General features: G+C 35.7%; 1 protein-coding gene across 4 annotated transcripts in view; it reads right to left on the bottom strand.

The window, feature by feature from the left end:
• Positions 1 to 26,588, bottom strand: part of LOC145256299 (organic anion transporter 3-like) — a 324,435-nt gene that overhangs the window by 48,182 nt on the left and 249,665 nt on the right. For 3 of the 4 annotated variants that reach the window (XM_080115028.1, XM_080115027.1, XM_080115029.1), the window contains one exon: positions 12,130 to 12,326. In XM_080115028.1, coding sequence (XP_079971154.1) covers positions 12,130 to 12,282 — 153 coding nt within the window. In that variant the 5' untranslated portion in view covers positions 12,283 to 12,326. Of the gene's footprint in view, positions 1 to 12,129; positions 12,327 to 16,080; positions 16,245 to 26,588 lie in introns of those variants that run through there. The other variant, XM_080115030.1, reaches the window with a different exon arrangement.

The raw sequence follows: 26,588 nt of genomic DNA, 5'->3' as shown, positions 1-26,588 counted from the left end.
GAGTAAGATAATTTACGAGAGTGCTCTACCGAAGAGGGGAGCTTTATAAAATATATTTTAGTCATCGACATACAGACCGGTTTCGTTGTTTCACAACTCATCAGTGCCGCTAGACTAACACCTCTCCAAAGCCGAGGATCGAACCTAGAACCGTCGTGATGACAGTCGGCAGTCCTACCCCCTGACTACGGAATCGGTGGCCGAAATTACACCGTCCGAACGTCTATTTAAATAAACATCCGTCCGCTACTCATAGAGGGCTCAAACGTTTGTTTGTAAACAAATCGCGAGCTTCGCATTATTTCAGCTAAATTAAGTAGCGAGTAAGATAATTTACGAGAGTGCTCTACCGAAGAGGGGAGCTTTATAAAATAAAATATATTTTAGTCATCGACATACAGACCTGTTTCGTTGTTTCACAACTCATCAGTGCCGCTAGACTAACACCTCTCCAAAGCCGAGGATCGAACCTAGAACCGTCGTGATGACAGTCGGCAGTCCTACCCCCTGACTACGGAATCGGTGGCCGAAATTACACTGTCCGAACGTCTATTTAAATAAACATCCGTCCGCTACTCATAGAGGGCTCAAACGTTTGTTTGTAAACAAATCGCGAGCTTCGCATTATTTCAGCTTAATTAAGTAGCGAGTAAGATAATTTACGAGAGTGCTCTACCGAAGAGGGGAGCTTTATAAAATATATTTTAGTCATCGACATACAGACCTGTTTCGTTGTTTCACAACTCATCAGTGCCGCTAGACTAACACCTCTCCCAAGCCGAGGATCGAACCTAGAACCGTCGTGATGACAGTCGGCAGTCCTACCCCCTGACTACGGAATCGGTGGCCGAAATTACACTGTCCGAACGTCTATTTAAATAAACATCCGTCCACTACTCATAGAGGGCTCAGACGTTTGTTTGTAAACAAATCGCGAGCTTCGCATTATTTCAGTTAAATTAAGTAGCGAGTAAGATAATTTACGAGAGTGCTCTACCGAAGAGGGGAGCTTTATAAAATATATTTTAGTCATCGACATACAGACCGGTTTCGTTGTTTCACAACTCATCAGTGCCGCTAGACTAACACCTCTCCCAAGCCGAGGATCGAACCTAGAACCGTCGTGATGACAGTCGGCAGTCCTACCCCCTGACTACGGAATCGGTGGCCGAAATTACACTGTCCGAACGTCTATTTAAATAAACATCCGTCCGCTACTCATAGAGGGCTCAAACGTTTGTTTGTAAACAAATCGCGAGCTTCGCATTATTTCAGCTAAATTAAGTAGCAAGTAAGATAATTTACGAGAGTGCTCTACCGAAGAGGGGAGCTTTATAAAATAAAATATATTTTAGTCATCGACATACAGACCTGTTTCGTTGTTTCACAACTCATCAGTGCCGCTAGACTAACACCTCTCCCAAGCCGAGGATCGAACCTAGAACCGTCGTGATGACAGTCGGCAGTCCTACCCCCTGACTACGGAATCGGTGGCCGAAATTACACTGTCCGAACGTCTATTTAAATAAACATCCGTCTGCTACTCATAGAGGGCTCAAACGTTTGTTTGTAAACAAATCGCGAGCTTCGCATTATTTCAGCTAAATTAAGTAGCGAGTAAGATAATTTACGAGAGTGCTCTACCGAAGAGGGGAGCTTTATAAAATATATTTTAGTCATCGACATACAGACCTGTTTCGTTGTTTCACAACTCATCAGTGCCGCTAGACTAACACCTCTCCCAAGCCGAGGATCGAACCTAGAACCGCCGTGATGACAGTCGGCAGTCCTACCCCCTGACTACGGAATCGGTGGCCGAAATTACACTGTCCGAACGTCTATTTAAATAAACATCCGTCCGCTACTCATAGAGGGCTCAAACGTTTGTTTGTAAACAAATCGCGAGCTTCGCATTATTTCAGCTAAATTAAGTAGCGAGTAAGATAATTTACGAGAGTGCTCTACCGAAGAGGAGAGCTTTATAAAATATATTTTAGTCATCGACATACAGACCTGTTTCGTTGTTTCACAACTCATCAGTGCCGCTATACTAACACCTCTCCCAAGCCGAGGATCGAACCTAGAACCGTCGTGATGACAGTCGGCAGTCCTACCCCCTGACTACGGAATCGGTTGCCGAAATTACACCGTCCGAACGTCTATTTAAATAAACATCCGTCCGCTACTCATAGAGGGCTCAAACGTTTGTTTGTAAACAAATCGCGAGCTTCGCATTATTTCAGCTAAATTAAGTAGCGAGTAAGATAATTTACGAGAGTGCTCTACCGAAGAGGGGAGCTTTATAAAATAAAATATATTTTAGTCATCGACATACAGACCTGTTTCGTTGTTTCACAACTCATCAGTGCCGCTAGACTAACACCTCTCCCAAGCCGAGGATCGAACCTAGAACCGTCGTGATGACAGTCGGCAGTCCTACCCCCTGACTACGGAATCGGTGGCCGAAATTACACTGTCCGAACGTCTATTTAAATAAACATCCGTCCGCTACTCATAGAGGGCTCAAACGTTTGTTTGTAAACAAATCGCGAGCTTCGCATTATTTCAGCTAAATTAAGTAGCGAGTAAGATAATTTACGAGAGTGCTCTACCGAAGAGGGGAGCTTTATAAAATATATTTTAGTCATCGACATACAGACCTGTTTCGTTGTTTCACAACTCATCAGTGCCGCTAGACTAACACCTCTCCCAAGCCGAGGATCGAACCTAGAACCGTCGTGATGACAGTCGGCAGTCCTACCCCCTGACTACGGATTCGGTGGCCGAAATTACACTGTCCGAACGTCTATTTAAATAAACATCCGTCTGCTACTCATAGAGGGCTCAAACGTTTGTTTGTAAACAAATCGCGAGCTTCGCATTATTTCAGCTAAATTAAGTAGCGAGTAAGATAATTTACAAGAGTGCTCTTCCGAAGAGGGGAGCTTTATAAAATAAAATATATTTTAGTCATCGACATACAGACCTGTTTCGTTGTTTCACAACTCATCAGTGCCGCTAGACTAACACCTCTCCCAAGCCGAGGATCGAACCTAGAACCGTCGTGATGACAGTCGGCAGTCCTACCCCCTGACTACGGAATCGGTGGCCGAAATTACACTGTCCGAACGTCTATTTAAATAAACATCCGTCCGCTACTCATAGAGGGCTCAAACGTTTGTTTGTAAACAAATCGCGAGCTTCGCATTATTTCAGCTAAATTAAGTAGCGAGTAAGATAATTTACGAGAGTGCTCTACCGAAGAGGGGAGCTTTATAAAATATATTTTAGTCATCGACATACAGACCTGTTTCGTTGTTTCACAACTCATCAGTGCCGCTAGACTAACACCTCTCCCAAGCCGAGGATCGAACCTAGAACCGTCGTGATGACAGTCGGCAGTCCTACCCCCTGACTACGGATTCGGTGGCCGAAATTACACTGTCCGAACGTCTATTTAAATAAACATCCGTCTGCTACTCATAGAGGGCTCAAACGTTTGTTTGTAAACAAATCGCGAGCTTCGCATTATTTCAGCTAAATTAAGTAGCGAGTAAGATAATTTACGAGAGTGCTCTACCGAAGAGGGGAGCTTTATAAAATAAAATATATTTTAGTCATCGACATACAGACCTGTTTCGTTGTTTCACAACTCATCAGTGCCGCTAGACTAACACCTCTCCCAAGCCGAGGATCGAACCTAGAACCGTCGTGATGACAGTCGGCAGTCCTACCCCCTGACTACGGAATCGGTGGCCGAAATTACACTGTCCGAACGTCTATTTAAATAAACATCCGTCCGCTACTCATAGAGGGCTCAAACGTTTGTTTGTAAACAAATCGCGAGCTTCGCATTATTTCAGCTAAATTAAGTAGCGAGTAAGATAATTTACGAGAGTGCTCTACCGAAGAGGGGAGCTTTATAAAATATATTGTAGTCATCGACATACAGACCTGTTTCGTTGTTTCACAACTCATCAGTGCCGCTAGACTAACACCTCTCCCAAGCCGAGGATCGAACCTAGAACCGTCGTGATGAGAGTCGGCAGTCCTACCCCCTGACTACGGAATCGGTGGCCGAAATTATACTGTCCGAACGTCTATTTAAATAAACATCCGTCCACTACTCATAGAGGGCTCAGACGTTTGTTTGTAAACAAATCGTGAGCTTCGCATTATTTCAGCTAAATTAAGTAGCGAATAAGATAATTTACGAGAGTGCTCTACCGAAGAGGGGAGCTTTATAAAATATATTGTAGTCATCGACATACAGACCTGTTTCGTTGTTTCACAACTCATCAGTGCCGCTAGACTAACACCTCTCCCAAGCCGAGGATCGAACCTAGAACCGTCGTGATGACAGTCGGCAGTCCTACCCCCGGACTACGGAATCGGTGGCCGAAATTACACTGTCCGAACGTCTATTTAAATAAACATCCGTCCGCTACTCATAGAGGGCTCAAACGTTTGTTTGTAAACAAATCGCGAGCTTCGCATTATTTCAGCTAAATTAAGTAGCGAGTAAGATAATTTACGAGAGTGCTCTACCGAAGAGGGGAGCTTTATAAAATAAAATATATTTTAGTCATCGACATACAGACCTGTTTCGTTGTTTCACAACTCATCAGTGCCGCTAGACTAACACCTCTCCCAAGCCGAGGATCGAACCTAGAACCGTCGTGATGACAGTCGGCAGTCCTACCCCCTGACTACGGAATCGGTGGCCGAAATTACACTGTCCGAACGTCTATTTAAATAAACATCCGTCCGCTACTCATAGAGGGCTCAAACGTTTGTTTGTAAACAAATCGCGAGCTTCGCATTATTTCAGCTAAATTAAGTAGCGAGTAAGATAATTTACGAGAGTGCTCTACCGAAGAGGAGAGCTTTATAAAATATATTTTAGTCATCGACATACAGACCTGTTTCGTTGTTTCACAACTCATCAGTGCCGCTATACTAACACCTCTCCCAAGCCGAGGATCGAACCTAGAACCGTCGTGATGACAGTCGGCAGTCCTACCCCCTGACTACGGAATCGGTGGCCGAAATTACACCGTCCGAACGTCTATTTAAATAAACATCCGTCCGCTACTCATAGAGGGCTCAAACGTTTGTTTGTAAACAAATCGCGAGCTTCGCATTATTTCAGCTAAATTAAGTAGCGAGTAAGATAATTTACGAGAGTGCTCTACCGAAGAGGGGAGCTTTATAAAATATATTAAAGCCATCGACATACAGACCTGTTTCGTTGTTTCACAACTCATCAGTGCCGCTAGACTAACACCTCTCCCAAGCCGAGGATCGAACCTAGAACCGTCGTGATGACAGTCGGCAGTCCTACCACCTGACTACGGAATCGGTGGCCGAAATTACACTGTCCGAACGTCTATTTAAATAAACATCCGTCCGCTACTCATAGAGGGCTCAAACGTTTGTTTGTAAACAAATCGCGAGCTTCGCATTATTTCAGCTAAATTAAGTAGCGAGTAAGATAATTTACGAGAGTGCTCTACCGAAGAGGGGAGCTTTATAAAATATATTTTAGTCATCGACATACAGACCGGTTTCGTTGTTTCACAACTCATCAGTGCCGCTAGACTAACACCTCTCCAAAGCCGAGGATCGAACCTAGAACCGTCGTGATGACAGTCGGCAGTCCTACCCCCTGACTACGGAATCGGTGGCCGAAATTACACCGTCCGAACGTCTATTTAAATAAACATCCGTCCGCTACTCATAGAGGGCTCAAACGTTTGTTTGTAAACAAATCGCGAGCTTCGCATTATTTCAGCTAAATTAAGTAGCGAGTAAGATAATTTACGAGAGTGCTCTACCGAAGAGGGGAGCTTTATAAAATAAAATATATTTTAGTCATCGACATACAGACCTGTTTCGTTGTTTCACAACTCATCAGTGCCGCTAGACTAACACCTCTCCAAAGCCGAGGATCGAACCTAGAACCGTCGTGATGACAGTCGGCAGTCCTACCCCCTGACTACGGAATCGGTGGCCGAAATTACACTGTCCGAACGTCTATTTAAATAAACATCCGTCCGCTACTCATAGAGGGCTCAAACGTTTGTTTGTAAACAAATCGCGAGCTTCGCATTATTTCAGCTGAATTAAGTAGCGAGTAAGATAATTTACGAGAGTGCTCTACCGAAGAGGGGAGCTTTATAAAATATATTTTAGTCATCGACATACAGACCTGTTTCGTTGTTTCACAACTCATCAGTGCCGCTAGACTAACACCTCTCCCAAGCCGAGGATCGAACCTAGAACCGTCGTGATGACAGTCGGCAGTCCTACCCCCTGACTACGGAATCGGTGGCCGAAATTATACTGTCCGAACGTCTATTTAAATAAACATCCGTCCACTACTCATAGAGGGCTCAGACGTTTGTTTGTAAACAAATCGCGAGCTTCGCATTATTTCAGCTAAATTAAGTAGCGAGTAAGATAATTTACAAGAGTGCTCTTCCGAAGAGGGGAGCTTTATAAAATAAAATATATTTTAGTCATCGACATACAGACCTGTTTCGTTGTTTCACAACTCATCAGTGCCGCTAGACTAACACCTCTCCCAAGCCGAGGATCGAACCTAGAACCGTCGTGATGACAGTCGGCAGTCCTACCCCCTGACTACGGAATCGGTGGCCGAAATTACACTGTCCGAACGTCTATTTAAATAAACATCCGTCCGCTACTCATAGAGGGCTCAAACGTTTGTTTGTAAACAAATCGCGAGCTTCGCATTATTTCAGCTAAATTAAGTAGCGAGTAAGATAATTTACGAGAGTGCTCTACCGAAGAGGGGAGCTTTATAAAATAAAATATATTTTAGTCATCGACATACAGACCTGTTTCGTTGTTTCACAACTCATCAGTGCCGCTAGACTAACACCTCTCCCAAGCCGAGGATCGAACCTAGAACCGTCGTGATGACAGTCGGCAGTCCTACCCCCTGACTACGGAATCGGTGGCCGAAATTACACTGTCCGAACGTCTATTTAAATAAACATCCGTCCGCTACTCATAGAGGGCTCAAACGTTTGTTTGTAAACAAATCGCGAGTTTCGCATTATTTCAGCTAAATTAAGTAGCGAGTAAGATAATTTACGAGAGTGCTCTACCGAAGAGGGGAGCTTTACAAAATATATTTTAGTCATCGACATACAGACCTGTTTCGTTGTTTCACAACTCATCAGTGCCGCTAGACTAACACCTCTCCCAAGCCGAGGATCGAACCTAGAACCGTCGTGATGACAGTCGGCAGTCCTACCCCCTGACTACGGAATCGGTGGCCGAAATTACACCGTCCGAACGTCTATTTAAATAAACATCCGTCCGCTACTCATAGAGGGCTCAAACGTTTGTTTGTAAACAAATCGCGAGCTTCGCATTATTTCAGCTAAATTAAGTAGCGAGTAAGATAATTTACGAGAGTGCTCTACCGAAGAGGGGAGCTTTATAAAATAAAATATATTTTAGTCATCGACATACAGACCTGTTTCGTTGTTTCACAACTCATCAGTGCCGCTAGACTAACACCTCTCCCAAGCCGAGGATCGAACCTAGAACCGTCGTGATGACAGTCGGCAGTCCTACCCCCTGACTACGGAATCGGTGGCCGAAATTACACTGTCCGAACGTCTATTTAAATAAACATCCGTCCGCTACTCATAGAGGGCTCAGACGTTTGTTTGTAAACAAATCGCGAGCTTCGCATTATTTCAGCTAAATTAAGTAGCGAGTAAGATAATTTACGAGAGTGCTCTACCGAAGAGGGGAGCTTTATAAAATATATTGTAGTCATCGACATACAGACCTGTTTCGTTGTTTCACAACTCATCAGTGCCGCTAGACTAACACCTCTCCCAAGCCGAGGATCGAACCTAGAACCGTCGTGATGACAGTCGGCAGTCCTACCCCCTGACTACGGAATCGGTGGCCGAAATTACACTGTCCGAACGTCTATTTAAATAAACATCCGTCCGCTACTCATAGAGGGCTCAAACGTTTGTTTGTAAACAAATCGCGAGCTTCGCATTATTTCAGCTAAATTAAGTAGCGAGTAAGATAATTTACGAGAGTGCTCTACCGAAGAGGGGAGCTTTATAAAATATATTTTAGTCATCGACATACAGACCTGTTTCGTTGTTTCACAACTCATCAGTGCCGCTAGACTAACACCTCTCCCAAGCCGAGGATCGAACCTAGAACCGTCGTGATGACAGTCGGCAGTCCTATCCCCTGACTACGGAATCGGTGGCCGAAATTATACTGTCCGAACGTCTATTTAAATAAACATCCGTCCACTACTCATAGAGGGCTCAGACGTTTGTTTGTAAACAAATCGCGAGCTTCGCATTATTTCAGCTGAATTAAGTAGCGAGTAAGATAATTTACGAGAGTGCTCTACCGAAGAGGGGAGCTTTATAAAATATATTTTAGTCATCGACATACAGACCTGTTTCGTTGTTTCACAACTCATCAGTGCCGCTAGACTAACACCTCTCCCAAGCCGAGGATCGAACCTAGAACCGTCGTGATGACAGTCGGCAGTCCTACCCCCTGACTACGGAATCGGTGGCCGAAATTACACTGTCCGAACGTCTATTTAAATAAACATCCGTCCGCTACTCATAGAGGGCTCAAACGTTTGTTTGTAAACAAATCGCGAGCTTCGCATTATTTCAGCTAAATTAAGTAGCGAGTAAGATAATTTACGAGAGTGCTCTACCGAAGAGGGGAGATTTATATAACTACTTCATTTACTCACATAAAATTAATATACGAAAGTATAAATTTATGCGTAAACTTTAAGTATTTACTTCAAAAGTGCTCAATACGAAGGTAGAGCTAGTTAGTAATTTATAAAATATATATGGAGATTAAGCTACACTGAATATTCCGCATTTCATCCACTCTAATATTCTTCAGTCTTATGCGCATAAGCCTTAAGAATCCTAGAGTGGATGAAAGGCGCAATATTCAGTGTAGCTTAATCTCCATATATATTTTATAAATTACTCTCTCTCTCTCTCTCTCTCTCTCATATATATATATATATATATATATATATATATATATATATATAATTTAGTTTCTGTCTAAATCGACTCGTGTTAAATTTTTAAAATTGCCATGAAACTTTTGAAGTAAATAATTAAGGAATTTTATTTTTTTTAAATCAACAAGAAGCAACAAAATTTTTAAAGAATATTATTTCAGAGAAACGACAGACAACATTTTCAGTTTTAATTAATTCTCATTTTACTCCCTTTTTTCAGAATTAATATTGATTTCAGTATAGATCGTATGTATCATTATTTTTCTCATTTTCAATGCGACTTTGGAAGTTGAAGTTTTCTAATATTCTCATTCATTACACTGGGGAACACTATTTTTTTAACTTTCTGTTGCATTTGATTTTTTAACTGATTCTGTAGGATTTTTAGGCGCTGATTTCAAATCTGAAATTAGTTTTTCTCCATAAGCTCTAGTTTTCATGCAATTTGAGATAGATGAAATAGTCTAAATATGAACTTACGTAACCCAAATCTAAGCATTTTGAGATTATATACATAGATAGATTCTAATATTTTTATCTGCCTTCTTTTTTCCAGATCAAACATGGATTCCTCATCGAGACATCACTGTAGAAACAAGCCTGATGCCTTCGGTTACATCTGTGGTTGCTACACACTCCATCATCAGAGACGTAACATATCCTTGTTTGTGAAGCGAGCCTACAAGGCTTATTTTGAAGTTCATCTTGGTGACCAAGACAAGCAATGGGCTCCTCATGTTGTGGGCCACAATTGTGAGGAAATGCTCCGAAGCTGGACCAAAGGAAAACGCAATGGTCTGCCTTTTGGAGTTCCAATGATTTGGCGAGAACCCACCAACCATGTAACTGATTGCTACTTCTGCATGGTAAACACAGCGGGTGTGGGCAAGAAAAATAGACATAAGATCGTATATCAGAACATTTTCTCAGCTATTCGGCCTGCTCCGCACTCTGAAGAAGTTCCTGTTCCAGTTTTCAAAGGTTTGCCTTCATTAAACGATAAAGACATTGGACATGACACAGCCGAGGAAGACAGTTGTGACAATGAACTACCAGAAACTGAGTGGGAACAACCCGAGGAATTTTCTTCAGAGACTGAATCTCCCCCAGTCCCCAAGCCTCTTCACCAGACTGAACTGAATGACTTAGTTCGGGATTTAGGTCTTTCAAAGAAAGCAGCTGAGCTTTTGGCATCAAGATTAGAAGGCAAAAATCTTGTTGATCACACTGTTAAAGTATCATATTACAGAAAGCGTGACCAGCTTTTTGTGACCTTCTTTTCAGAAGACAGACAGTTTGTTAACTGCCATGATATCCCAGGTCTTCTCCAGGAACTGGGTGTTCCTCACTATGATCCAACTGAATGGCGGCTCTTTTTAGACAGTTCTAAGCGCAGTCTCAAGTGTGTTCTTTTGCATAATGGCAATGTTTACGGGGCAGTGCCTGTCGGTCATTCAGTTCATCTGCGGGAAGACTATGATGACATCAGAATGGTCATGGACTTCTTAAAATATCGTGAGCACAACTGGATCATTTGTGTAGACTTGAAAATGGTAAACTTCCTTCTTGGTCAACAGAAAGGTTTCACCAAGTTTCCATGTTACCTCTGCATGTGGGACAGTCGAGCACGAGACAGACACTGGGTCCAGAAGGATTGGCCTGTTCGTGAAACCCTTGAAGCAGGCATGCCAAATATCACACATGACCCAATTGTTAACAGAGATAGGCTCATCTTTCCTCCGCTGCACATCAAATTAGGTTTGATGAAACAATTTGTCAAGGCACTGGATACCGAAGGTGAATGTTTCCAACACATCATCACAGCTATACCAGGGTTGTCGTTCGAGAAGATCAAAGCAGGTGTGTTTGATGGCCCACAGATTCGAACCCTCATTCGTGATGATCAGTTTGTTGCCAAGATGACCGCCTTGGAGAAGGCAGCATGGCTATCCTTTGTGGCAGTCGTTCAGAACTTCCTTGGAAACAACAAGGCAGAGAACTACAATGAACTTGTGAACAGAATGCTTCTCGCTTTTCGTGCTCTCGGGTGCAACATGAGCACCAAGACCTAAAGATCATGGAAGAACGCTACCAAGGTCGCTGGGACAAAAGTATGATGGCCGACTACTGCTGGAGTATTAAACGAGATTGCCCAGATGAAGTGTACAAACGCAAAAGTTACAAACGCAAATTCCTGCCTGACTAAAATATTGTTCAGACAGAAAGTGATAAACGTTATTAGATGTGATTGACTCTTATCTGAAGAACGTTGTGAATGATGCTTATCTCACGTTGCGATAAAGACTGTTTTCTGAGAAACTTTTCCAGAAAAACATATGGCACTTCTAACAATGGTGTACTTTAATCTAAAATCACATTTTATTGTTTTGTTTCTTTTGCCTTGTTAAATATACTGTTTTGTGGCTGACATTGCAATATCTTATAATAATGCTCGTTTTTTTTGTTTTTTTTTAATAAAAATAAAAGATTGCATAAAATCTGTAGCTTGCAGAATAAAACTAACTTCAGATTTTAACTCAGCACACTTACATTGACTAAAAACAAGTCTTTCTTTAAATGCAACATATTGAGTGTTCCCTTGTGTTATCGATGTTCTGATGGTTCGACAGATCTTGTTTGCTAGAACATCAAGTCTGAGGTCATTTTACAGTGATTGGGCTACTATTACGACGACCATGGATTACCACGCACAGTATATGACGGCACAAAATGATGACGCCATCGTGCAAACCAATGTAAGAGTTTAAAAGAGATCTTTGCTGGCGTTTGACCTAGACGAGTCATAGGCAGAAAATGAACATCTAGGCTTCAGCGAATAGAGTCAACAATAATAAAGAAAAAAAATGATGACTTCAATGTGAACGTTGGAAGAATATCTAGACCCAAGGAGATCTACTCAACAATAATAAAGACAAAAGAAAACGTGCTAAAAATATAAATAAATAAAAGTAAAATGATTCGCGGGCAACGCCGATTCTGTAAAGTTAGTATTAAGTAAATAGATACCGGTTGGCTCTGTCGGTATGACTTACCTCTGATACAATAGATTCATCGATTGGTCCGCTAAAATCGAGTCCGTTTACGCATGGAATAGTTTTACTCTGTACGGACGATTCGTTCGGGTTCATCTGTAGCTCAATTGAACATTTCTGGTAAACAATATTGCTTGCATTGTATGTCCACATTTGTGAAGATGTTAGATTTCGGCATTGATAATTTGGACGGTAAGCTATAAGAAAAGAAAAAAATACATAAAATAGCGAACATTTCTGTAAAAGTCTGAGGACGCTACAGACGGCCAAAAAAAAAAAAACGGCCGTGTAGCCGAAACAATAATGTAACTTAACAGAAAGATACGTTAATAAAAATAAAACGTATATATATATATATATATATATATATATATATATATATATATATATATATATATATATATATATAAATATGTGTGTGTGTTTATGGGAATATATATATATATATATATATATATATATATATTCCCCCCCACACACATATATATATATGTGTGTGTGTGTTTGTGGGAATATATATATATATATATATATATATATCCCCCCACACGCACATATATATATATATATATATATATATATATATATATATATATATATATATATATATATAAATATGTGTGTGTGTTTGTGGGAATATATATATATATATATATATATATATATATATTCCCCCCCACACACACATATATATATATATATGTGTGTGTGTGTGTTTGTGGGAATATATATATATATATATATTCCCCCCACACACACATATATATATATATATATATTCCCCCCCCACATATATATATATATATATATATATATATATATATATATATATATGTACATACATGTAGGTATATAAGTACATATAAATGAATCTCACGAAGACAAATTTCACCACAGTTGCATTGTTAACGTCTCCAAATTTTTTCTCGTACCGTCACTGGATTATTTATCTTCCACCAGGATATTCATTCACGTGTAATCACCTTTTTCTTCACCATATTCCCTTTGCTTCACTTTTTTTGTTATCAAGTAAGATCTTTGACTTACTTGTTGTTTCATCAAATACATTTGCATGCAAAATCCGATCCCGCATTGTGTTTCTTTTTCAGATTAAATATGTTTTTCACTCATTTCAAATTGTTCTTTAACATGTTTTATTAACTGTTTGCTCGTATATATATATATATATATATATATATATATATATATATTTCTATATATATATATATATGTATACGTATGCATACATAGATATGCATACATACATAAATACATATACATATATATCCATACACGTATATACATATATATATATATATATATATATATATATATATATATATATATATATATACATATACATAAATACATGCATATATATGTATATATATATATATATATATATATATATATATATATATATATATATATATATATATGATGAGAATAATGGAAATAGTATTCCGACAAAATAGAGAAATAAAAAGGAACAAACCGTATTATGTGTTCATCAACGTTTCGTCTTCATTTCGAGACTTCCTCTCTCTATATAAGTATATTCATGCATATACATGCTTGTCGTCGTCTTCGTCGGCATGCATTCGTGTCCGAATATAATAGATCCAAAACCCAATGCAGAAAAGAAAGTTTTATGAGCTTCGAAATAATTTTAGTCATTATTGGGATTGTGGGTCCTTTTTTGGCGGGAAACATAAACAATTCGGGCTCTGAATAGTCGATCGCATTTGTCACATTGTATTGTGGGTGTGGTTGCAGTTGGTTGGCTCGAAGTACCCATTGTTGCCGTTTAGTTATTAGATTAGAATTGGCTTTTACCTAGTTTGATTCTGTTCTTCCATTCATGTCTGTTGTTCGATGAGGCTTCAAAGGTGTTTGGATCTATATTGACCTCACCTAGAGATTTCTTGAGCTGGTCTTTGAATCTAAGAAGCAGGCGGCCTCGGGGTAGATTTCCTGCATTGGCACTTGTTTGCGTCCTTGATTATCTTTTGACTTCAAAGGAACTATCGGGGATAAAGAGGGGAAAAATAAAAAAAAATGTAAACATTGTTTTTGTGTCATTTCTGTGAGAGGTAGACTGTACTTCCGATATGTTAGACTACCATGTTTTTCATCTGCCTAAGTCCTCTTTGCAGAATAACACTTGTGTCTCTTGCAGTCCTTTATAACAGATGTATCTCCTTGCATTCGTTGATGAAAGACCTTCTCATAAAGATGATGTTTCTCTTGAAGTAGGTTACTGATTTCCTGATAATTTTCATCAAACCAGTTATGCACTGGGCAGGTTACTTTGTACGTATAGGTGATGATAGCCTCCCAGAGTGACTCTTCTATGGAGAACTTGCGAGCGGTAAGCCCCTACAACATAAGCCCAGAAAGCGCCACAGGGATGGTCTCGAAAGCAATCAGGGATACAGATATTGATATCGACACTTGGAAATAAACTGCAGTTGATCGTAGCGCTTGGCGGAAATTTGTAAAAAAATGGATGTAGTACTATTCAGGTTAAGAGGATGGAGCGTGCCAAATTTAAAAGGCCACTTAGGAGAGGAAATCTGAAATTTTACCCGGCAACAATGCAAATTGGATCTGTGAAACGTGTGGTCGTGTTCTTCTTTCGAAGGCAGGCTACCTGAAGTGTCACAATAACAGACCACCGTCATTCAATGTTCCACAGTGACCTCATAGCACAGTGCGTGTAATATGCAGCAAGGTGCATAAAGACAGTGCTCATCATCCGGATTTAATCAACCTCTTTAAGACATTGACCTTGGTGTGTCATGTCCGTCATCGTCCCTGTAATCAGCTGCAGGTCTTTAAAGTCACTTGATTTTTTTATGAACACAATAAATTGTAATATTAACCAAATTATAAATAAATACAATAAATTTTAATATAAAATAAAATATAAATAAACACAATAAATTTTAGTATTAAACAAGATATAAATAAGCATAATAAATTTTAATCTATATATATAAAAGCGAAATGTATGTATGTATGTATGCATGTATGTGTGTGTGTTTGTGTGTCTGCTAAAAACCTTCGACAGACAAAACTAAAATTCACAAATTTGGTCTAATATGAAAGCCCCCGTCCTTCGCCCGACAAATATCGAAAAATTGGCCAGAAGCGTTAATTTTTTACCCTAAAATCAGTACTTTTCTACAGAGGGGGGGGGTCAGCAAAAACCGTCCTCTCATGACGAAGTCGCTTCTACGCATGCGCCATACGACGTCGTAACCTTATTTAGTTTAAAGATAAAAAAAGCTAATTTCGTGTACGTCGTGTTCGGTCAGTTGGTTAGGGTGCTGGGTTATTATCTAAAGATTTTGGGTTCGAATCGTGGTGTAAGATGTCTTGTTTTTTTTCGATTTTTTAAATTTTAATATTGAAGCAGGGTTATTTAAGCCATTTTTTCACGTAATGTTCGTTTTTTTACTTCGCTTATTCTTAGGTTTTCATTAACACCCCCCACCCCGATCGACCACTCACACCCCAAAACACCGGGCCAGCGCCGGGTACCGACCGATTTTTTACATTTTAATATTGAAACAGACTTATTTAAGCCATTTTTCACATGTTTTTTTTTTGGGGGGGGTGTATTTGTCAGATTTTTTAAAGCAGTTTTAACGTTCGTTTTGACCCCTGAAAAACTATTTTAACCGGCTAAAGACGTATAAAATAGCGGTCCATAAAAAAACAATAATTTGATGCCCCTAACGCCGCTCTGCGATTTTAAGTTTCGGAGGAGATAGAGTTTGAAAATATGGAGACAAAAAGACATTTATCTTTTTATATATTAGATGACATTCTTTTATTATAGGTTGGAAATTAAATCTTTGGAGCAGGCGATACTAAAAATACGACTGCGAATTATTTATGACTCCTAATCGGCCATGGCTGACGAAACAAGAGCAAGCTACTCACCTTAGTGAAATACAGGGTTCTGTTCCAAATGCAGTAAACATTCAAGAGTTCGACGCGATACGCCAGAAGAAGGTCGCCCGTTACATCAGCCGGATGGTTGTGAAAATAACACTCAATATGAGAACAATAGTCCGAAACATCCAAATAATACGCGGCCCTGTCAGTGGGGCATTAGAATACACCGACTGCCCCCCCCCCCCTGCAGAGGGTAAAAGTCCCTCAATGGGGGTCCTGGATATGACCTTAAACTATATCCAATGGTAAGGCCCCAGCTTGTGGGCTTTAGGGAGTGTGGAGCCACCCTTTAATTGCCATTGCTCCCAGGTCTACTCTGACCCAGAGTGGTAGTACCTGTTAGGGTCCCAACTATGGGTTAAATAGAAACCGACTTGAAAACAACAAATATATTCTATTAAAATTTATTTCTTCCGAATCTTTGGATTCGGCATTAAATAACCCGAAAAGGGTTGATATGCCGTAAAACAAAAACAACCAACAAACCAAATAATACGAATAAATCATATTTCAACGAGTTACTTACTACGAAGAAAAGGAAATAAGAATTCTGCCCTCGTGAGGAGACTAGACCTTATTTACTTGTCTCCCCAGGAGAGCAACATAAAACATGTTTTCTTTGTCAGGACTCTTTTGCAGAATGTCGTCATAGTTAGGATGATGTTGCCTCAGATGACAACTAGGCAAATGCCATAGAACATCCAGAGGAGGGAGGGGGGTGAGTTGTCATAACTAGTGTTTACCACCCATCCAATGCCCCGCATGAATCGTAAACTAGCAAAACTTCAAATATTCTGATATAGTTTGTAAAATGGGAGGGCCAATTAGCTATATTTTCCGCTTTTCATTTGTCCGTTTGGGACGAACTGATTGAATTAAATAATTTACGTTTACCATAAAATGGAAACATCGCCTAAACGTTGTTAATCTCTCAAGGAATTTGGACATTTCAAAGAAAATAATTTCGATGAAGAAACCAACCGCGGAATTTAAACGGCGTCTCTTTAGTTCTAATAACTTTGTCACAAATCCAAAATACGGTTTAAAACACACATACACGGACGGGCACACACACATTAAAAAAAAAAAAAAAGAATAATAAAATACTAATATTATAATATATATGCGTACAAATATATACTACATATACGACATGAAAAGAAACTGGAATCTTAGGAAGATTCCTATAATTCCAGTCATTAGAGGAGCAATCGGACTCATGAAAAATGATTTTAAAAAAATCTACTAGGGAAATACAGATAATTGCACGTAAAGATACGGTTCGAGTGAAGGTCTGGCATCCAATAGGATGTCCCATCCCCAACCAGAACAAAATAATAAGAATACTGAAAAAAATTTAATGATAATAACACGAAGAATCAGTTCACGTACTAAATTACGTCATTTTTTTACGGGTATTATTATGGTTAAAATTATCAAATAAAAATTTGGAAACGTATATCTTACCTATAAATACAACTTCCAACAAAATATGGGCGCAAGGTATTAACATCATGTTAAGCACGGTGCATTGTAAGAGTTGAAATTTTCCAAAGTCTTTCAGGCCATGTAAAAGGTTATCAATGTCAGTTTTTTCAGGTAATGGAGCCATGTTTTTTTTTTGTATTTATTTAATTACATATAGAATTTAAGTATGTGTGTATGTATATGCATACATATATATCTCACTCGACTTGTGACTGTATTGTATGGGTGTACTGTATATATATGATATATATATGTGTGTATATATACAGATATATATGTGTGTGTGTGTGTGTGTGTGTGTGTGTATTATACTCTTTGTTTTCAGAGATATATAGAAAATATATTCCTTTCTATATTATTTGGAATATAACTTTTATACATTTTATATTTATAATTTTAGATAAATATAAATCTCACCTTCTCTGTTTCTGTCACTCGTTCTCCCTTTCTCTCCTTCTCTCTCTCTCTCTCTCTCTCTCTATCTATCTATCTATCTATCTATCTATCTATCTATCTATCGCTCTCGCTCTCTCTCTCTCTCTCTCTCTCTCTCTTTATATACACACATATATTTATTTATATATATATGTGCGTATTATATATAATGTTATCAGTCACATATTATTATATAAATTAACCGTTTCGATACTGAATAATTAAACCACATGCACAAACTAAATAAGTATTTTAGACCGTATTTTGTGTAACCTGATTCAATTAATGGCCGCTTATTTCGAATTCACTGCGTAAGTTTAATTTTAAAAATGATACTTATTAATTTTATCAATAATAACACTGTAATAATTCCTTTCTACACTCTTTAATTTCTCTTGATATATATTTTTCTATACATACAGTAACATATACAGTTTTTATGCCGGATTTTAAAATCAGGCCCAAACAACATTGAATCTAAGAAATCAAGCTTTTCTTTTCTGACTAGCTAATTTCTTGTCGTTATTTCTTATATCGTGTAACTGGTAATGCAAGCTATTTATATACAATGGATTCCAAGGATTAGTTCATACTATCAATATGACAGACAATTATTTAAGAATAGCTTAAGGATACACATCAGCGAGGCAAACATTTTTTTTTATTGTGGAATATAATGGAAGTTGTCTACCTTGAAATCAGAATTTAAAAAAGAGAAAGTTACTTTACTGTACCTGGGCAACACCAGGTATGTAGCGCTAATATATTTATATTTTTTGTGTCTCTATGTTTATATTATTTATATAGTATCAGGTGCTTGTGTAAAATTCTGAATGAATGTGTATATTATGTCATTGAATTCTAATTGCTTGCACATCTAAATAAATTGACCTATAGATATGCATGTATATATATATATATATATATATATATATATATATATATATATATATATATATATATATATTGTTTATATATTAGTTTGAATGGGGATTTTATGAAATTATCTCTTCCTAATCAAAATCAAAATATTTTCTGTGATTCATTGGTTAAATCTGTCCAAAAAATAGAAGATTTCTTTTTCGGGAATTAATTATTTTCTTTGTGAAAAAAAAAAAAAAATCCATTATTTCGATGAGTGTTTCTGCCTTCGGAATTTTGTATAACAGAATGCAATGCTCATAAAATGTTGAGTATTTTTAGATATTTCCAGACCAGGACATATTTTCTTTCCGCCTCTTTCTTTTAAATGCTCTCCTTTCTTTTCCTTAGCTTTCTTTGTATTAAGTCTGTGGCAGAATTATATATATAACACTTACGTGATCAAAATTATGCTAAAGATGAGACATCCTTTTTCGTAAATTGTCTATAAGTAAAACAATTGCTATATGTAAGATTTTGCACTACCCTGTATATATATATATATATATATATATATATATATATATATATATATATATATATATGTATATATGTATATATATATATATATATATATATATCTCTGTTATATCTATGTTCACTAGTTTGGAGACGGAATGCGTTGTTGTGATAAGTGATTTTCTCTATTAATTCGCACTTTTTATTTTAAGATTCAAATATTAATAACTACATTTTATTTCAGTATTTAATTTATGTATTTCTGTTGTATTAAATGCTAGCTTTAATTTTTTTTTTTTTTTTTTTTTTTTTTTTTTTTTTTTTTTTTTCTCGTCCATAAATGTTTATCTACCAAGTTGATCTTAAATATTGTATAATCAATCCATTATATTATCATTTTCAGTCGCCCACCCCTAATTTCTGGCTCCCATCTTATCTCGCAATTACTTATAATCGTCACCAACTAACTTCGGAAGAACCCCCCCCCCCCATCCGATTTTGTTTTATATCATAAGTTGCTTAAAACGTGATTAGTTAAAGTTCAGAATAAAATCACGCTTTCTCTTAACGGTTAATTTTAAAAAAAAATCTTCTGAACGCTATTAAAAGTTAAATTCTTCACTAGTTTGGAGACGGAATGCGTTGTTGTGATAAGTGATTTTCTCTATTAATTCGCACTTTTTATTTTAAGATTCAAATATTAATAACTACATTTTATTTCAGTATTTAATTTATGTATTTCTGTTGTATTAAATGCTAGCTTTAATTTTTTTTTTTTTTTTTTTTTTTTTTTTTTTTTTTTTTTTTTTTTTCTCGTCCATAAATGTTTATCTACCAAGTTGATCTTAAATATTGTATAATCAATCCATTATATTATCATTTTCAGTCCCCCACCCCTAATTTCTGGCTCCCATCTTATCTCGCAATTACTTATAATCGTCACCAACTAACTTCGGAAGAACCCCCCCCCCCCCATCCGATTTTGTTTTATATCATAAGTTGCTTAAAACGTGATTAGTTAAAGTTCAGAATAAAATCACGCTTTCTCTTAACGGTTAATTTAAAAAAAAAATCTTCTGAACGCTATTAAAAGTTAAATTCTTCACTAGTTTGGAGACGGAATGCGTTGTTGTGATAAGTGATTTTCTCTATTAATTCGCACTTTTTATTTTAAGATTCAAATATTAATAACTACATTTTATTTCAGTATTTAATTTATGTATTTCTGTTGTATTAAATGCTAGCTTTAATTTTTTTTTTTTTTTTTTTTTTTTTTCTCGTCCATAAATGTTTATCTACCAAGTTGATCTTAAATATTGTATAATCAATCCATTATATTATCATTTTCAGTCCCCCACCCCTAATTTCTGGCTCCCATCTTATCTCGCAATTACTTATAATCGTCACCAACTAACTTCGGAAGAACCCCCCCCCCCCATCCGATTTTGTTTTATATCATAAGTTGCTTAAAACGTGATTAGTTAAAGTTCAGAATAAAATCACGCTTTCTCTTAACGGTTAATTTAAAAAAAAAATCTTCTGAACGCTATTAAAAGTTAAATTCTTCACTAGTTTGGAGACGGAATGCGTTGTTGTGATAAGTGATTTTCTCTATTAATTCGCACTTTTTATTTTAAGATTCAAATATTAATAACTACATTTTATTTCAGTATTTAATTTATGTATTTCTGTTGTATTAAATGCTAGCTTTAATTTTTTTTTTTTTTTTTTTTTTTTTTTTTTTCTCGTCCATAAATGTTTATCTACCAAGTTGATCTTAAATATTGTATAATCAATCCATTATATTATCATTTTCAGTCCCCCACCCCTAATTTCTGGCTCCCATCTTATCTCGCAATTACTTATAATCGTCACCAACTAACTTCGGAAGAACCCCCCCCCATCCGATTTTGTTTTATATCATAAGTTGCTTAAAACGTGATTAGTTAAAGTTCAGAATAAAATCACGCTTTCTCTTAACGGTTAATTTAAAAAAAAAATCTTCTGAACGCTATTAAAAGTTAAATTCTTCACTAGTTTGGAGACGGAATGCGTTGTTGTGATAAGTGATTTTCTCTATTAATTCGCACTTTTTATTTTAAGATTCAAATATTAATAACTACATTTTATTTCAGTATTTAATTTATGTATTTCTGTTGTATTAAATGCTAGCTTTAATTTTTTTTTTTTTTTTTTTTTTTTTTTTTTTTCTCGTCCATAAATGTTTATCTACCAAGTTGATCTTAAATATTGTATAATCAATCCATTATATTATCATTTTCAGTCCCCCACCCCTAATTTCTGGCTCCCATCTTATCTCGCAATTACTTATAATCGTCACCAACTAACTTCGGAAGAACCCCCCCCCCCCATCCGATTTTGTTTTATATCATAAGTTGCTTAAAACGTGATTAGTTAAAGTTCAGAATAAAATCACGCTTTCTCTTAACGGTTAATTTAAAAAAAAAATCTTCTGAACGCTATTAAAAGTTAAATTCTTCACTAGTTTGGAGACGGAATGCGTTGTTGTGATAAGTGATTTTCTCTATTAATTCGCACTTTTTATTTTAAGATTCAAATATTAATAACTACATTTTATTTCAGTATTTAATTTATGTATTTCTGTTGTATTAAATGCTAGCTTTAATTTTTTTTTTTTTTTTTTTTTTTTTTTTTTTTTTTTCTCGTCCATAAATGTTTATCTACCAAGTTGATCTTAAATATTGTATAATCAATCCATTATATTATCATTTTCAGTCGCCCACCCCTAATTTCTGGCTCCCATCTTATCTCGCAATTACTTATAATCGTCACCAACTAACTTCGGAAGAACCCCCCCCCCCCATCCGATTTTGTTTTATATCATAAGTTGCTTAAAACGTGATTAGTTAAAGTTCAGAATAAAATCACGCTTTCTCTTAACGGTTAATTTTAAAAAAAAATCTTCTGAACGCTATTAAAAGTTAAATTCTTCACTAGTTTGGAGACGGAATGCGTTGTTGTGATAAGTGATTTTCTCTATTAATTCGCACTTTTTATTTTAAGATTCAAATATTAATAACTACATTTTATTTCAGTATTTAATTTATGTATTTCTGTTGTATTAAATGCTAGCTTTAATTTTTTTTTTTTTTTTTTTTTTTTTTTTTTTTTTTTTTCTCGTCCATAAATGTTTATCTACCAAGTTGATCTTAAATATTGTATAATCAATCCATTATATTATCATTTTCAGTCCCCCACCCCTAATTTCTGGCTCCCATCTTATCTCGCAATTACTTATAATCGTCACCAACTAACTTCTGAAGAACCCCCCCCCCATCCGATTTTGTTTTATATCATAAGTTGCTTAAAACGTGATTAGTTAAAGTTCAGAATAAAATCACGCTTTCTCTTAACGGTTAATTTAAAAAAAAAATCTTCTGAACGCTATTAAAAGTTAAATTCTTCACTAGTTTGGAGACGGAATGCGTTGTTGTGATAAGTGATTTTCTCTATTAATTCGCACTTTTTATTTTAAGATTCAAATATTAATAACTACATTTTATTTCAGTATTTAATTTATGTATTTCTGTTGTATTAAATGCTAGCTTTAATTTTTTTTTTTTTTTTTTTTTTTTTTTTTTTTTTCTCGTCCATAAATGTTTATCTACCAAGTTGATCTTAAATATTGTATAATCAATCCATTATATTATCATTTTCAGTCCCCCACCCCTAATTTCTGGCTCCCATCTTATCTCGCAATTACTTATAATCGTCACCAACTAACTTCGGAAGAACCCCCCCCCCATCCGATTTTGTTTTATATCATAAGTTGCTTAAAACGTGATTAGTTAAAGTTCAGAATAAAATCACGCTTTCTCTTAACGGTTAATTTAAAAAAAAAATCTTCTGAACGCTATTAAAAGTTAAATTCTTCACTAGTTTGGAGACGGAATGCGTTGTTGTGATAAGTGATTTTCTCTATTAATTCGCACTTTTTATTTTAAGATTCAAATATTAATAACTACATTTTATTTCAGTATTTAATTTATGTATTTCTGTTGTATTAAATGCTAGCTTTAATTTTTTTTTTTTTTTTTTTTTTTTTTTTTTTCTCGTCCATAAATGTTTATCTACCAAGTTGATCTTAAATATTGTATAATCAATCCATTATATTATCATTTTCAGTCCCCCACCCCTAATTTCTGGCTCCCATCTTATCTCGCAATTACTTATAATCGTCACCAACTAACTTCGGAAGAACCCCCCCCCCCATCCGATTTTGTTTTATATCATAAGTTGCTTAAAACGTGATTAGTTAAAGTTCAGAATAAAATCACGCTTTCTCTTAACGGTTAATTTAAAAAAAAAATCTTCTGAACGCTATTAAAAGTTAAATTCTTCACTAGTTTGGAGACGGAATGCGTTGTTGTGATAAGTGATTTTCTCTATTAATTCGCACTTTTTATTTTAAGATTCAAATATTAATAACTACATTTTATTTCAGTATTTAATTTATGTATTTCTGTTGTATTAAATGCTAGCTTTAATTTTTTTTTTTTTTTTTTTTTTTTTTTTTTTTTTTTTTTTTCTCGTCCATAAATGTTTATCTACCAAGTTGATCTTAAATATTGTATAATCAATCCATTATATTATCATTTTCAGTCCCCCACCCCTAATTTCTGGCTCCCATCTTATCTCGCAATTACTTATAATCGTCACCAACTAACTTCGGAAGAACCCCCCCCCCCCCATCCGATTTTGTTTTATATCATAAGTTGCTTAAAACGTGATTAGTTAAAGTTCAGAATAAAATCACGCTTTCTCTTAACGGTTAATTTAAAAAAAAAATCTTCTGAACGCTATTAAAAGTTAAATTCTTCACTAGTTTGGAGACGGAATGCGTTGTTGTGATAAGTGATTTTCTCTATTAATTCGCACTTTTTATTTTAAGATTCAAATATTAATAACTACATTTTATTTCAGTATTTAATTTATGTATTTCTGTTGTATTAAATGCTAGCTTTAATTTTTTTTTTTTTTTTTTTTTTTTTTTTTTTTCTCGTCCATAAATGTTTATCTACCAAGTTGATCTTAAATATTGTATAATCAATCCATTATATTATCATTTTCAGTCGCCCACCCCTAATTTCTGGCTCCCATCTTATCTCGCAATTACTTATAATCGTCACCAACTAACTTCGGAAGAACCCCCCCCCCCATCCGATTTTGTTTTATATCATAAGTTGCTTAAAACGTGATTAGTTAAAGTTCAGAATAAAATCACGCTTTCTCTTAACGGTTAATTTTAAAAAAAAATCTTCTGAACGCTATTAAAAGTTAAATTCTTCACTAGTTTGGAGACGGAATGCGTTGTTGTGATAAGTGATTTTCTCTATTAATTCGCACTTTTTATTTTAAGATTCAAATATTAATAACTACATTTTATTTCAGTATTTAATTTATGTATTTCTGTTGTATTAAATGCTAGCTTTAATTTTTTTTTTTTTTTTTTTTTTTTTTTTTTTTTTTTTTTTTTCTCGTCCATAAATGTTTATCTACCAAGTTGATCTTAAATATTGTATAATCAATCCATTATATTATCATTTTCAGTCCCCCACCCCTAATTTCTGGCTCCCATCTTATCTCGCAATTACTTATAATCGTCACCAACTAACTTCGGAAGAACCCCCCCCCCCATCCGATTTTGTTTTATATCATAAGTTGCTTAAAACGTGATTAGTTAAAGTTCAGAATAAAATCACGCTTTCTCTTAACGGTTAATTTAAAAAAAAAATCTTCTGAACGCTATTAAAAGTTAAATTCTTCACTAGTTTGGAGACGGAATGCGTTGTTGTGATAAGTGATTTTCTCTATTAATTCGCACTTTTTATTTTAAGATTCAAATATTAATAACTACATTTTATTTCAGTATTTAATTTATGTATTTCTGTTGTATTAAATGCTAGCTTTAATTTTTTTTTTTTTTTTTTTTTTTTTTTTTTTTTTTTCTCGTCCATAAATGTTTATCTACCAAGTTGATCTTAAATATTGTATAATCAATCCATTATATTATCATTTTCAGTCCCCCACCCCTAATTTCTGGCTCCCATCTTATCTCGCAATTACTTATAATCGTCACCAACTAACTTCGGAAGAACCCCCCCCCATCCGATTTTGTTTTATATCATAAGTTGCTTAAAACGTGATTAGTTAAAGTTCAGAATAAAATCACGCTTTCTCTTAACGGTTAATTTAAAAAAAAAATCTTCTGAACGCTATTAAAAGTTAAATTCTTCACTAGTTTGGAGACGGAATGCGTTGTTGTGATAAGTGATTTTCTCTATTAATTCGCACTTTTTATTTTAAGATTCAAATATTAATAACTACATTTTATTTCAGTATTTAATTTATGTATTTCTGTTGTATTAAATGCTAGCTTTAATTTTTTTTTTTTTTTTTTTTTTTTTTTCTCGTCCATAAATGTTTATCTACCAAGTTGATCTTAAATATTGTATAATCAATCCATTATATTATCATTTTCAGTCGCCCACCCCTAATTTCTGGCTCCCATCTTATCTCGCAATTACTTATAATCGTCACCAACTAACTTCGGAAGAACCCCCCCCCCCCCATCCGATTTTGTTTTATATCATAAGTTGCTTAAAACGTGATTAGTTAAAGTTCAGAATAAAATCACGCTTTCTCTTAACGGTTAATTTAAAAAAAAAATCTTCTGAACGCTATTAAAAGTTAAATTCTTCACTAGTTTGGAGACGGAATGCGTTGTTGTGATAAGTGATTTTCTCTATTAATTCGCACTTTTTATTTTAAGATTCAAATATTAATAACTACATTTTATTTCAGTATTTAATTTATGTATTTCTGTTGTATTAAATGCTAGCTTTAATTTTTTTTTTTTTTTTTTTTTTTTTTTTTTTTTTTTTTTCTCGTCCATAAATGTTTATCTACCAAGTTGATCTTAAATATTGTATAATCAATCCATTATATTATCATTTTCAGTCCCCCACCCCTAATTTCTGGCTCCCATCTTATCTCGCAATTACTTATAATCGTCACCAACTAACTTCGGAAGAACCCCCCCCCCATCCGATTTTGTTTTATATCATAAGTTGCTTAAAACGTGATTAGTTAAAGTTCAGAATAAAATCACGCTTTCTCTTAACGGTTAATTTAAAAAAAAAATCTTC

The sequence above is a fragment of the Euprymna scolopes genome, chromosome 32 (genome assembly GCF_053919585.1).
Source record: "Euprymna scolopes isolate OS-2025 chromosome 32, ASM5391958v1, whole genome shotgun sequence".
NCBI classification, from domain to species: domain Eukaryota; kingdom Metazoa; phylum Mollusca; class Cephalopoda; order Sepiida; family Sepiolidae; genus Euprymna; species Euprymna scolopes.
This window is presented reverse-complemented; position numbering and strand designations above follow the sequence as displayed.